Below are 15,552 nucleotides of genomic sequence, written 5' to 3' on the forward strand. Positions count from 1 at the left end.
TCTCTTTGGCTTCAGTAATGCCCTGGTTTGTGTTGTTTTAATATATAGAACAAGGGCCATAAATAAAAACAAATCAGTGTACAGCAGGTAAATAACTGTCCTTGGAGACCTTTATACCAAAACCGGTTATCAAGTTATTCAAGGTTTCCTATAAACTAACACAATTAATATTCAGATCACTCAAATTTTGAATACCAATATTCTTGGCAATTGTGATGCAAAATTTTGAGAGTTGGTGACACATTAAGATTCATGCAATGTCTGTATTGGCACAATGAGCGATGTGACAACTGACTAGTAATTCCTTGTAAAACTTGCAGGTAAACTACTGGAATTCTAATGTAAATGAAGTCCAGGGTGTTGTGATAGATCAAGAAGGGAAGGTGGTGCATCGCCTCTTTGGAAAGTGGCACGAAGGTCTTTATTGTGGTGTAGCACCTTCAGCCAAATGCGTGTGGAGGCCGGGTAAGAAGCTTGTGATAAATTCTGGCTAGCACTGTGGTATATCTCTAAACTGTGTAATGCACTCTGTCATCATTTTAAGTACAAGAAATAATACTGGGGACATATTTTATTTTATTTTTTGTTTGAACAAGTGAACAAGATTTTACAGGCATTTATAATGAAGATAAATGGAAATGCTCCAACTTAGCACAGCCTTCTACATCTTGGTGTGACTCCTCGTCAAATCCTGTGGGGGTCCTGGGGAAAACATAAAAATGAAATTGAAAAAATATTTGGATGTCTAGGTCTGCATGGCCGCTTTCTCACAGAGAGCAGGGTAACATTTCGATTCCACAGAATAGGAGATGCCATCTTACCAAATTTACTTAGTCTTTAGGTAAACCAAAGGATTTGTCTTCAGAGATAGTGAGCTCCTGTGATTTGAGAAGCTGAATTCAGCTTCATTATTGCTTACTTAAGAATTCTAGTGTTGAATTACTCTTCCTTTGCACATGTAGTGTTTTTCATATGTGCAGAGCGATTATCCAGGATCTGTCATAACTGATAATGTTTTGTGCCTTCTATGCCCTGATGGCTATTAGTGCTGAAGGTTCAGGACAGTGCCCAATCAGTCTTTGCATGAGTATGTGGTCCAAAATTAACACAAAAGTTTAGCTATGATTAGCTTTTATATACACATCTGAAAAGCCTGCAAACAGGAAGCTATTTAGCTTGAAAACCTTGAAAACAGTAATTTTTATTAAAAAGGCAAGATCGTAAAAACTTTGAAACTAGTAGCAGATAATTACAACCTATACAGGATAGGTAATTGAAATTAATGTTTAGTGAATGTTGTTCTATCTAGAGAATATCTTTTGATACTTTTTAATTGTGTATAAAAGTAAAACATTTAAAATTTTTTTTGCTGTTATGATTTAATAAATATATAAATCTCTTCTATGCTTAGATTAATAGTTTAAAAGGCATTTTTTCTTTCTCATACATATGCATGCAGGATCCATGCCAACCAACTATGAACGCTATTATGGCTTCACAAGATTTGCTATTGAGCTCAATGAATTAGATCCTGTACTGAAAGATCTTCTTCCAACAACAGATGCACGATTCAGGCCAGATCAAAGGCAAGAATGCTTATTTATGCACTTAATATTTGGTGATTTTAAGGGTGGATTTGGCTGAGAATTGAGTTTTGTCCATCTTCACTACAGTCTGGACTTGGAGAATTCTGCTAGTAGGGAAGATACTCAGTAGTAAAGTCAAATTTCTGCTTTACTTAATTCAGGGAAAGGAAAATATAAAACATCCTGCTTAGTAGATGTACTGCACAAGTCTTTTAGTAGAAGGTAGAATTCTTCATGACAAGCTGGAAATACATGCTCTGAAATGTCATGCCCTGCAGCTGTGAATGGAGGCAATGAGAATTCACTCCTAATTTTCAGTTCATACTGCTTCAGTGTTTGTGATACATTGAAGTAGCTTGAGAAGATATATGCCTAGGGCTGGAAGTCGTGTACCTGCAACTGGGGAGTCGGGTATCACTCTCGTTTTTTGAGATTATGACTAGATCTTACAGGGGGTAAAATTACAAAACCATGACAACAGCAAAGACAAGGGGCTTGATTTTGCTTGTCTTTTGTGATGAACAGTCCTAGAAAATCCCTTGTTTAGATACTGTATGATTGCTATAGGACAGCTGTTATCCATACAGGCTTCTGGAGGAAGGCAATATAGAAGCAGCAGCATCAGAGAAACAAAGAATAGAAGAACTCCAGCGAAGTCGGAGACGGTACATGGAAGAAAACAGCATTGAATATGTACCCAAATTTTTTAAGTGAGTCTTTTCATTTCAATAGTAAACCTTTGCTGTGCTGTGACTGAATGAAGTACAGCACCACACAGCCAATAGTTTTTGAAGTGTGAACTGGGACGGAAATATAACATTCTAGGAGCTGTTAATGTTCATCATTCTTAGCTCTTAGAAACTAAGATTTAGCTAAGTTATAATTGTGAGTTGTTGCATAGACCAAGAAATAAATGGGGAGATGAAGAAAAATAAGATATGTACACATACGTAGATATGTAATATAGATATAAATGTTTTAATTACATTTAATTACAATTAATTTTCTTTTAGAGAGTATTTTTAATTAAGCAGTCTTTCGAAAAAATGGATATGCATACCAAACACCATGATATTCAGCTTGAAGAATCAAAAGTGGTGAGACTGAAAGAGCCCAGTGTGCGTTTAATGAAATGTTATGGTTAGATCAGAGAGATGTGGTATTGATTACATATTGTATAGGAGCAGAGATTTGAGATCAGACTTCTCTCTCTCCTTTTTCTTCTATAGAAAAGTTATTGATGCTAATCAAAGAGAAGCCTGGGTTACCAATGAAACCTACTGGGAACTGCGAAAGGATCCTGGATTTAGTAAAGTAGAAATTCCTGTACTCTGGTAAACTGAGAATGTAGATCTAGTAAACATATCACTCTCTGAAGAAAAAAATAACTATGCACAATATGTTTCTTATAGATAAGCGTGGTTTGTGGGTCTACGGAAAAACCTATCATTTGCATTTATTTTCATCTTTATAATGGACTTTTGAAAGTGCATTAGACCAGGCCCTGACCACTTCTGGATCTTTTTAATTTTGCAGCAGCCATTAAAAAAAAAAAAAAAAAAAAAAAGAAAAAAAAAAAAGAAAAAGGAACAAACAAAAACCTTTTGAAGTTTCATATAGTGAAAATTCAGAAGAGAAGCAGATGAGTTATCCAAAGTCACTTGGAAGAGGCGGTAAACACAAAACTGCAATCGGTGCTTTAAAATGACATTAAGAGTAATGTAATTAAAATTTAAAATTAAAAAAAAAAAATGGAAGAAAAACAGAAAAAAATCCATTTTGTTTCAACTATTTTTGTTAAAATCTTTTGAGTCACCACACTGTCATTTCTGGCTTTAGGTTAGTCCTTTGGTGTGCTGTGCTTGGACTGGCCTTGTCAAAACATACGCTTTTCTGAAAGCTCTTCTCATTCATATGCCATTGTTCATGCCTTAAAGAAAATATGAAGATGTACAGTAAGTCATTTTAAAATATATATGCTTAGGCTTGTGTGAAGGGCAGATTTTTAAAGCACTAGGATTTTATCATGATATAAATATTGGAGAACCTGTATTATTTAAAATCAAACGACAGCCAAACATCTAACTGTATTTCAGAGGAACAAGATCTACTGTACATGCTTTAGCTTTGGGGAGCTGACTGTATAATCTGACAGAAAAGAAGCTGCTAACTGGTTAAAATTGAGGTAATTTTGGTAAATGCATATGAATGGCTAGTCAGAAAATTCTTATTTTAAGTGGCTAATGTTGAGATCCGTTTGTCGCTTTTACCACTGAGTGGACATGGTCTTGCAGCAAATTCATTTCCCTATAATTGCTTATACAATTAGAATTCCCTGAAGCTTTGCAACAGTGTTAAAGCACAGAAAGGTTTCACAGGAAAGTCTCTGGTTCACTGCAGAGGTCGGATCGTACCATAAATGAAATGAGTATTTTCTTCCAGACATGCTGTTTACTGGCTCTGTTCTTTTCCCAGCTACTTACTGCATCTAAATTTATATTTGAGAGTAGGGCAGAGGCTCCTGTGCTTTGTAGCTAACTTCTGCTACTTGTGTTGCCAAAATAGCTTTTGTGCAAAATTATATTTTTCAGTTTTTCTGAGAGTAACTCTATATTTTTGGTTAAGAACTTACATACTCTTACGTATTGCTAAGCCTCAGTTAATATACGTGGGAGAAGGCTTGGCGCTTCCTGTATGAAAATCTCTGAAACGCTGAACTGTAGGACGGCAGATTTCAAAAGAAAAGAAGTAAATTTATTCGGTAAAATGCGCATTCCGTATGCTATGGTGTGGTCTTCCATTTGTACATGTATTATACATCCACTCACTGATGCCAGGTTAGATTTCATAAATATACCCTGTATTACTTTCTATGCATGAACAGCATATATTATCCATACACATTTTTCTAGTTAAAATTGATTTTGATGTCCTAACAAAAAAATGATTCGGTAACTATGTGATTCTGCCAGAAATGCTACACGGATGGCTCTCAGTGCAATACCACATGTACCCATCCCTCCCCTGCCTCTTGCTTTTGCAGAGCTAAGATTAGTTTGATTACTTAATGCACACTTAGTTCTTCCCTTTGTTTATAAAGCAGAACAATTGGCTTCTGATGAATCCCAGGTTCTTCATCTTACTAGGGAGAAATATGAAAACTTGAATAAAATATTAAGTAACTTTATTATTATTTTTATTAACTTTAAATAATTACAAAAAAAAAAAAACTACCTGTGCAGATTACCAGGATTTCTTCCAAAGAAAAAAATTAGTTAAAGAATGATGTAATTTTCTTTCCTATTTCAACAGAATTGTCTTTTTTCTTTTTTGAGTTCTACATTTGCTATTACCAAAAAATTAAAATATATAAAGTTTTGGGGTTTTTTTAATTGCATTTGTTTGACTTCAACATACTTGTTCTAATGGTATTATGCTAGAAATCAGATTGGCACACTGTGTGCAAAATAGTGATTGATTATACTGGGTCACTTTTTAAATGAAACATTATTAAGTATTTGCCCATCTCATGCTCCAGTCTCTGCATGCAGTTCGCTGCAGCATTAGATAGTATTATGTGTGTCTGCAAGTATATTTGAGGGACAGAAACAATGTCCCATTTTGTTTTGTTGTTTTTATTATTATTATTATTATTTATTTAAATACAAAAATAACGTATTTAGTTTTATGGTGTTCTGATAGTGTTTCATGAATGCCATTCTTTGCAATACAAACTTGGTTAACACTGAAGATGCTATTGCTGCTTTAATTATTCTTTTGCAATTCTATATCTGATACTCATTGTAAAAAAAAAAAAAAAGTAGCATTCAGTTTTTTAGAGTTAAAATGGTGTCATACACTGAATCTTTTTATTGAAGGCACTCTTGACCCTGTGGAGTATTAAATTAACTGAATGTTAAACTAGTTAATTTGTAATTAGAGGAATTGCAGAGTGTTGCAAGATATTTTCTGTCTTTGTCCGAATCCTAACAGTGCCAGCAAATGTGCCATAAGTGGTTTCCTGTAGTACAGAATTCTCTGCATTCTGTGTAAAATCTTTGATTAAATTTTCCCTGCAAACCTGATTGAATGTTGTGACAGCTTGTTGGGTTGCAGTATGCTTCTTTGCCCAAGTCACTGATGAGATATTCATGTACAAGCACTGCAAATTGACCCCTCTTTGCTGACTACCAGCAGGGTCTTAGCCACTGGTTGTTGCCCTTCAAGCCTGAGGATTTGGGCAATTTCCAGCCCACCTCATTCCATTCAGCCAGATAGTATTTCCTTTAGAAGGGCATAAAAGGTACTTACCTGCTCAACAGATTTAATTGCTACAATGTGTGCAATGAAAATCAGTGCCAATCATTTGACATTTTTGAAACTGAAGTTCAATTTAAAATATAAAGACGTCCCTTTTTCTCTCTCTCTCTTTCTTTTTTAAATAATTACTTCTGTGTAAAATAAACAGCCCTAATGCTTCAGTTCTGCAGTAGTGAAATGTACTGTTAATTAACACTTTTAAGTGTACTTCATTTTGTTCCTTGTTTGGTACTGTGGATATGATAGGGCAACAATAGATATGTCCATTAAAAGCTGTGTCATCATATTAAGACTTCAATAACTACATTCCTATATTAGATGCATATTAATAAGATAGCAGATTTTCCTGCGTATTAGAAACTGTTACCTTGTTGGAAATAAAATTTGAATATGAGTTGATTTTCATAGTATCACTGTGATTAAAACATCATCTCAACGCTCGTTCTAGTTTTAGATACATGTAGGTTGCATGGAAAAAATATTTTTGTGTTAGATCCTTCTATAATACCCTCGGCATCTTACAAATATTGTCCAAACTCTTCTTCTTCTTCTTCTTCTTTTTTTTTTTTAAACATTCTTTTTTTTTTTTTTTTTTTTTTCCCTCCTAATTTTGGACTTCTGAATCTGAATGAGCTTATATGACATCTGTGAGTTTTGCTTGAACCAGGTACCAGGCAGGTGTAAAGTGCTGCAGGACACACACGTTACCACCACTGGTCCTGCTCTCTTATGTAAGGATTTGCATCCCAGCCATGTGGTCCTGCTTATTGTGTTTCTTCCACCACCACCCCCAAAAAAAAATAAAAATAAAAATGGATTTTTAGAATAGTCTGGGAGGAAGGAGAGATTCAATTGCAAGTGCACAATCACTGAGAGGGCTGGATATTCTGGGTTTTCTTTTGTGAGTTTTTTAAAAAAACAACTTAATTTTGCTATCAAAGCTCGGTTACTATGTTGCCTTTGTTTCATAGGATTTTTAATTTTCTGTTGCAGAGATAGGCACTAACTGTTTCAAATGCCATTGGCTGCAATAGTCTGAGGAATTAACTCTATTGTAGTTGTTCCTACTAATTCTGGATTTGCAAAATGAAAGCAAATGTTTTTTTATTTTTTATTTTTTTATTAAATCTAAAGAAAAAAAGGGTATTTTTATTCATATGCTAAAATTGAGGGGTTATATTGAAGAGAGATTGGTTCATCTATGGGAAAAAATATTAACAGAATTGTGTAAGAGGCACTGAAACGTTCTCACCTGTTGGTATGTATTAAACAGACACCCTGGAGAAGGCTATGGAGAAGGCTAAGAGATCGGGTATGTCTTAACTTATTTGAGCAGCTACTGAGGCTGCTATACAGCATTTTCATCTTGGATGTCATTAAGTCCCTGAAATTGAGCATATATTGCTTGAGGTCAAGGTGGTCAGAGGTACAATTGCAACTATGTTTTTGTTGTTGTTAAGCTGCTTGAAATTGTAAGGGAACATTCGGTATAAAACTATTTCTGTACTTTCTACTTTATCAACCCTGATTACTTTTATTGTGATTCTGGTATCGCTCAGAAGATAAGTTTCATGGAGAGAAGATGTGGCTTTTCTTCTTTGTTTGCTTTTGCTGCTGTTTAATTGCTTTTTTGGTTTTGTTTTAGATAGGAGAATCTAGACTAAGTGTGTTAATTAAAATTTAATTATTACTAAGCAGAATATCTCCCTAAAATCTTTCTTTGCACTCCCTCACAACAGGGTATGGCACCACAAGAATGTTACAAATCTCATTAAGTTAAAAAAAATAACAATAACAGGCTTATTTATAGCGGTTGATTCTGTTTTTTTATAGTATGCAGTGTAAAGGGTCTGATCACAAAAGTTCTTTAAACTTGAGCATGTAAAACCTTTTGTTTAGTATCTTGGTGTGCATTCTATCCTTCTGATCTGAAAAGCGACTTTATGAAACTTCCTTTTTATATGGTAACTTGCAAGCTTAAAAAGTGTCAGCAATTTATTTGTAGGTGTTTTGTATATATGTACACCTCTTCTTTTGCCAAGCTTTGTAGCATTATTAATCCCATCATGTCCTTTGTTTTTTTTTCCTTCCCTTGTGATCTCTGACAAACCTCAGAGAAGGGAGAGACTGCAATGGAAAGCAGTGAAACCAGAGACATCAGTTCTGTCAGTGGCACCCTTGCAACAGAGCAGAAAAAATTCTAACTTCTACAGATTAAAATGTCATAGCAGCTGTTAAAACTGTTTCCGGCAGCTGATGTTAATACCATTTCTCTTTCCAGTGTTCCATGACAGTATGAGAAAAGGGAGGATTGGTGACATTTGCTCAGAATTGATTCTGAAGGTGAAAGGAAGTTTTATTCCATTTATAAGTAAAAGTAACCGTAGGCAATATTTGTCTGAAATGATATTGGTAACATGGGCAAAGAGAGTTAGAAATTTCATAAATAGGGAAATCAAAAAGTTGGGATATATATAACACCCAGCAGCATGTAATATATTCTGTCTTAAACTATGAATAGTAAAGATATCTATTCACATGCCTGGAGCCATGAACCAGATGTTGTCTCCCATGAAACACTAAAAAATATTTCCATGTTTACTGCTGCTTTTAATGATCTGTGTTAATGGATGAGGCATATCTTATGCTAAGCTATAATCTTGCTGCTACAAACTATTAGGAATGCAAAATGGGAAGAGATAAGCGGAGTCTTTCAAAATGGCAGAGGTGGATGATTTAATCGTTTGTACTCTAGGCATCCTCAAGATAAAAGTGTTATACAAAAGCAGCACAGATACTGACAAATATTCAAACAGAACAATTCTTTCTTGTGCTCATCAGTTTAGCCATGAATGCAACATCTTTTCTCTGGAACTGCATTACTATTTGTAATTGCATTTGTGGCAGCTTGAGCCTGTTGGGCTGATTTCTCATATCCACTGAGGACAGTCAGCAGTAGTCAGACTGAAAATTCAGATTCCTTTTCTCATAATTCTCTGTCCCTTTGTCTCATAGTCCTCTACCTTTTGTAAATTTACCTCAACAAGGAATATTACAATAGCAATTTAAAAGTTCAGTTTAGATTAACCATCAGTATTTTGTGGACACAGGAGAATTCAGGATACTCTTCTTAACTATGTTGAATAAATAAAGTGACATAGAATTATCATAGTATTTGCCTAATATTTAACATACGTATTTGGAGATTAAATCACCAATAATGAAATAGTAGATAAAAATTTGAAGTGAAGATTACCATTCCAGCATAAGGTTAGAAATTAGGCATATTCAGTTTGTCGAAGAAATGCGAATGGTATTCATTGGAAGTTTAAATGTATCATAAGAAATTCAGATCACAACAAATTTTATATGACTAGGAACTGAGAAATAGATATTGATGAGTGTATTATGATATGCAGACATAAATGCAAAGATTGCAACTAATAGCTTAGTCAAGCTTTTGCTATAATTAGCAAAAGCTCTGTTCTTTTCCTTTAAAATTATTTATAGACTTAATTATTTTCAAATATTTAATCCTCACTAATGACTAATTACATATTAAGTTGGAGTTTTGAAAATGAAATGGTGTTTGCAGCTTGACAAAGGATGGTTCTTCCCTCATGCAGTTTGTTCAGATCTTGCTAAACCTCCAGCTCCCAGATAAAGGCTGACCTATACTACTCACTAAGATTCTGCATGGACCAAAAAGAAATATTAGTGGGTTTTTCTGGATGAGAATCTTCCTTTGCATATTGACTTGAGTCTGTTATTTACTATATAGTAAGTGAGAAAGCAAAGTGTTAGCATCTGATGTCTGAATTCTTTTCCTTCAACAAAATCTGTAGGGAACTGCTTGCTCTTTAACATTTACTGCTAGTTGACTGAAGCAGATGCTTTGCTTAGCCTATGAGAAGACATTAAATTAAACTACTGCGGCATCCAGAGAGATCATGATGATATTATTCTGTATTAGGAGATTAGATGTATCTGCTTTGTTGTAACCAATAGCAAGCTTTCTTATTTGGGTCTGTGTCTACTGTCCTTTGTATAATTTTAATGTTACTTTCTGAGCATTCCAACAGGGAACTCTGTATTTTCTCTCTCTCTCTCTCTCTTTTTTTTCCTCCCATGGTTAAAACAAATTGGAAAAAACAAAGCACTTTTTTATTGAGACACATATGATGTAATAAATTCCAGTATTTGTAGACTGCTCACACTGAGAATAAGGAGTAAGGATTAGATTAGCTGCCAATTTTACATTGCTTATTGAGCTTCATTACTCAAGCCCAGCACCACTAGGCAAAAATGTAAAATAAAATAAAACATAAGAATAGCTAGAAGGACATTATTTGATGATTTTCCACATCCCTGCACCTACTTGAGGGAAAAAAAAAACTGTTAATTTCTTCTACGCCTTTATGTAATATCCTCGTAAAAAGATGTCCATGGAGTCTTCCTATTATGGTTAAACTATTGTTCTGTCTGGAAATGTTTTCAGAAATTCACTTCGTTTTTATTATTATTATTATTATTTTCTGATGAATTTTGAAGGCAAATAGTTGCTTTCTAAGAAGCCCAACGTATACATTCATATCTATTTTTAGGTAGCCGATAGACAGTGACTGCAGACTGTAACTGTGGAGGGTCTGTGTACCTCAATGCACCAGACAAAAATGTGTTGTTTGAAAGGAATAGAAAACTGTTACTTGAAAGAAATAAAGAAAACAAGAAGCATTTGTGCTCCCAGCTACACAAATGTTGTGGAAAGCACTATTTTTGAGCAATGCAGTACTAAACCATGCCTCATTTTTTGCTGAAAAGTTCACTTTCATAAGGAGATGAATAAGAAAAGGATAGTGGGGAAAGGAAATCAGTACCATAATAGAAAATAGAAGTGCAGATAGAAAAGTCAATAGAAAAATGAAGTGCAGATCTTTATGTTGCAAGCTGCACAAGCTACTTTAAGTCTTGCAATTTTTAAAACTTTAAATGTAGTCTTTCATAATATTCCGCCTAATTTTGAACATGTGCGCTGTCTCATGAAAGATCAATGTGTGAAATGCACCTGGTTTGACTGCTTGACACTTGGAGCAATATATTTGACTTAATTTTGACTCTTCTGTTTTTAGAACCACATTTTGGTGCAGCATTTAAGGATCAGTCAGTTATATGTCTCTGCACAGATCAATTACGTATGACATTTGAAAGAAAGAGCAGGAGATCAGATCAGTGACAATTCATCAAGTTATGGTTCACTCTGGCAAGCTGAACTGTAGGAATATTTGTGATTCCTGTCCCCGTTTGCCTGTACTCCACAGGCCATTGCCAGTCCGGGGTTGAGGCTGCTGGTACTGCATGCCTGGTTATCGGCTGTTCTCTCTGACCTGTCGAGAAGGGGTGGCAACATAAGAGCAAATTTCCAGTCTCAGCCCACAGAGAGCATGAATGTGAAAAAGTGCCTCCCTTCTCTCCTATTAGACTTTAGCACATCAGTAAAATTGCTGTGTGATATATTGAGTTCTCTGGCAACTTTAAAGGTCAAACCTACTTGCTAGCCAGGAAGGAGCAGTGAGATGGCAGTTTTAAGTTCTCATGTAGTGCAGCTGTAATGCACTTGCCCTGTGTCTTTGTAGTCATGAGTTGGCTTTGAATGTGCTGTTATAGTTTGTCTGAATGCAGATGAGGCCTCATGCTGACTACCTCTCACGCAATGAATTACAGGCTCACACAGCAGCGGGTGTTAGTGGTGATCCCTTGACAACAGGAGCATCTGTTTGCCCTGTGATTCAGGGAAAGGATGGTGGGGGAACAGTAAACAAGAGAAATTAATTTAATTGGGAGTTCATTCCAGTGATGCACGTGGTGTAGACGATACCCACGATATCAACTCTGAGGAAAGTCCTACAGCTTCTGGTAGGAAATAAAGGTGAACTTGGCTATGCTGTAGTTTATGTTGTGCTCTAAAATGTAACAAAAGATGTCATCTGTTTCCTCTATCTGAGCCAGGTTTAACAGGATATTGTGTCTAAAACACACACTTCTAGATTTTGAGGAAACATGATGCTCTTTTACCTGTTGCATTGTAATTGGATAATGCATGTACAAATGACTTGTTTAGCCTGCCAATGAATGTTGCTAATGCCTTACCAAAAAAAAAAAAAAAAAAGCTTTTTTTTTTTTTATTTTTTTATTTTTTTTTTTCCTCAGAGGCAAATCCAAACAATGCTAGATTTGGGAAACTGTTTACTGAAAAGCATTTTCTAACAGATCTCTGAAGAAGTGCAATTGTATAATTATTATTGTTCAGTGCATACTGTACATTGTCTCCATCACTCTGTACACTGCTGCTATTAGTGCTTGTTCTAATAAATCTCAATGTACACTGTTTAAGCTGCTGTGATCTGCGTTCTGATTTATCGACATAAGAAACACCTCAGAGTATGATTTTCAAATTACTTGTTTGTAAGCAGGTAAGTGAACCTACTATTAATTGTACAATTGTGAAATATATGTTGTGCAGATTGATTTCACAGAGGCGGGCGACAGCAGCAGTAATAGCACTGAAGCAGCTCATGCCATGTAACTCTCTGCTCAGCTCCTTTAGATCTGGCAGGAGTTACCAACTACAGTCTCCAAGATAATCATTTTCTGTTTGTCAGTTCCCAGTTTTGTCTTCACGCTACAGCTGCTAAGAGCCCTTTGCTTTTGTCTCATCAGCTTGAACCTTGTGATTAAAGAGGCTCACAGTATGTTTCTCAAGCTGTGGGAGAGGGAGTAGAGGAAGTGGGTTCCTGGTGTTCTCTAATAGAACTGAAAAAAGAGGTGTGGAAATAGAGAAGAGAAAAGAAGTTACTATACACCTACCTTTTCTGGCATCTCCTTGGAAAAACAACACTATGTGAGATTTTTTTCATTATGTCTTCCTGTCTGTTGTTTAACCCTTAAATCAATTACATTTCATTTGAATGAAAGCAGAGGAGAAAACAACAATTTGTTTTGGAGGATGTATAGTTGGAATAATGCAAAGCAGCAAAGAAGGGAAAAGATTTTTTTTTCATAAATGATATTTCTTTTTCCTGCCACCAAAATGTATTGCTGATGTTATCTAAACCTCACATGTTCTGAGCCTGGTTGTATATAGCCTAAGCTAATTCCATTATAGGATTATTTTAGCAGAATAGCTCAGGTTTCATGTTTCTGCAGGTGAATCTGTGTTTTGTCACTGAATGCCTCTCCAAACCAGCCTGACCCTCTTCTGTGACTGTTGCTCAGCAGAAGTGCTGTAAGTGAAATGTTAAAAGTTGCACGTTGTTATTTATTTGGTTAAACAAACAACAAACCTTTGGGAATAAAGGAGAGTGCAAGAGAGTTGTGAGGCAGCACTGCTTGTCTGCCTCTCCTTCATGTATAACTGAGCAGAAAAATTATTCCTTCAGCATGAAAGTTAACTTTATACTTAAATTTAATCTGATCAAGAGACAGATGATAGTCCTTCTTCACCACAAACGTAGGCGTGGTGGTGTGGTAAAGGGAGACAATGTAGGAAGTTATTGACAGGATTTCAGCCTGACTCAGCTGAAGAGTTGCCCACAGAAAGCTGCTCCCAGCAGCACTGCTGCTACTAAATCTGTTCTGAGGGAATGATGCACAGCATTTTTGTCCACCCAACATATCAAGACTCATGGTTCTCCAAGTCACTGTTAAATTATAAAGTATTTAAGACTTTCTAAATGTTAAAAACCACAAGTTTGCAACAACGACTGTTCTTGCACCTGAATATGTAAAAATATTTTTCCCTTTAAGTAATCATTACTAAATAAGGTTAAAAGAAAAAAGATCAAATATCATTCAAAACTAATGAGATACTGTGGGCTAGCTGAGGATGTATCCTGTAGTTTATTTATATGTAGTGGTGAGTCTAATTTTATGCAAGGTCAGAAGACAAAACGTTATGTAACTGTTAGGCTGAGTAGTGAAGAGAGAAGTCAGGTTCTGTAGTACATGTCTATGTCTAAGGTGCTTTTTATTAAGGGTAAATATAACAAGAATTAGGGGCAAGTTAATACAGTATGGGAAAAGTATGTTACAGGCATGAATCTGGTGTGAAGATATTTTTACCTATGATGAGATTACATTTGTAATTAATGCCTTTCCTATTCTTTGCATGGAAAACTCCCAGAGTAAAATCAAATACTTAATTGCATTTCTCTATGCTGGTTGCCTGGGTATATTTCCTTCCTCAGGAGAGAAAAGAGGCTAACTAGTAGCTTAAATGTCACAACTACCTCGGTATTCTTGAGCAGGTATTCTTGTGAGTAGAAAGGTAGATAAAAAAAATATAATTTAATATTTTCAAAAAGTGACCTTTTCTTGGACTGTAAGTGGATGGCAAATTCTGGTAAAGACATCTCTGTTGTTTTCCAGTCTTTTGTTGTTGTTGTTTCTGATAAAATTTAAGGTATGGATTATCTTTTATGTTCAGTATTTCTGAGGGCCTGGCATTACACTGAGCAGTCAAAGTAACTACGCTGACACAACACAAGAAGCTGATTTCACTTAAATGCTGATCAGCCAGCCCAGTACAACAGCATTAGTCAGACTGCTTTTTATGTTTGGCGGCAAAGAGTTTTTTATGTCACCTGTGTGTTAAACGTTTAATATCTGTAAACTGCTCAGGTATTCTTTCATCTTATGCCTACATTTGTGTGGAGGAAGGGGGAGAAAAACAAACAAACAAACAAACAAACAAAAAAACCAAACTGGATGAGGAAGTGTTTTCATGAAAAGAAACAGCCTAAGTAAGAGTAAGTGTCTATGAAAGAAAATGCTGAATTCTTGCATGCCATACAAACACCTACATCATTTAATCTGTTTATAAATACTCTCCATGAGAAGATCTGAGAGTACTTTACAGTTCCAGTCAGTTTGTACAGGATCCTACTCAGGCAAGTGACGTCTTACCAAAGCCACATACTGTGGGTTTCATAGAGTGATGCTAATCGCAATACAGCCAGCAGCAGTGCCAAAAATAAATGCTGCTCAGATGGAAGCAAAATAAGAAGCGTAGTGTCTGTGCTGAAGGGAGTGTTGTGAACTAACTGCACTGGCGCCCATATGACAGACGAGCATGGCTAGTCTGAATTGTATCACAGCACATAAATCCTTTGGTTTGTAGTTTTTCTTTGGATATTATGACAGCACAGCTATAGTTCTGCATTCTCATGGAGGCTGAGGTTCAAGCCCACAGAGATGTCCTCCAGCACAACAATGCCCACTCACACATGCTGGCAGAAAGGCTTAACCCATGGAGCTGCATCTTGCGAAGGAAAGGCAGTGGTGAGCCTACATTAAATCATGCTGGGAAAACTGTTTCCAGGAGATTTGTCATCACTAACCTAATAATACTAGATGATGAAAGTAGCCTCACTGTATGCAGTATTGTCTATGTAACAAAAGTCATACCATTTCTCTCATATGAAAGATGTTACCTCTCCTCTTAGTTAATAGGTTTAAATGCAAGCATGCTGTCTCAGCAAATCTCTCCCTGGAGTACTGCTTTTGCATTTCTCACTAATAAGTGCTTTGCAGCTAACACAGCCATCTGCACATTCAAAACATTGCCAATAAAATCAGGGTAATTAGATGT

The 15,552-nt window shown here is 35.7% G+C and overlaps 1 protein-coding gene across 19 annotated transcripts in view; it reads left to right on the plus strand.

Annotated features, from left to right (window-relative positions):
• Nucleotides 1-13,563, plus strand: part of OSBPL6 (oxysterol binding protein like 6) — an 88,848-nt gene extending 75,285 nt beyond the window's left edge. For all 19 annotated transcript variants that reach the window (XM_072341061.1, XM_072341072.1, XM_072341070.1 and 16 more), the window contains 4 exons: nucleotides 321-465; nucleotides 1,460-1,586; nucleotides 2,174-2,296; nucleotides 2,816-13,563. In XM_072341061.1, the coding sequence (XP_072197162.1) occupies nucleotides 321-465; nucleotides 1,460-1,586; nucleotides 2,174-2,296; nucleotides 2,816-2,924 (504 nt within the window). In that variant the 3' untranslated portion in view covers nucleotides 2,925-13,563. The remainder of the gene's footprint in view (nucleotides 1-320; nucleotides 466-1,459; nucleotides 1,587-2,173; nucleotides 2,297-2,815) is intronic.
• The last annotated feature ends 1,989 nt before the right edge of the window (nucleotides 13,564-15,552 follow it).

The sequence above is a fragment of the Excalfactoria chinensis genome, chromosome 7 (assembly GCF_039878825.1).
Source record: "Excalfactoria chinensis isolate bCotChi1 chromosome 7, bCotChi1.hap2, whole genome shotgun sequence".
Classification (NCBI taxonomy): domain Eukaryota; kingdom Metazoa; phylum Chordata; class Aves; order Galliformes; family Phasianidae; genus Excalfactoria; species Excalfactoria chinensis.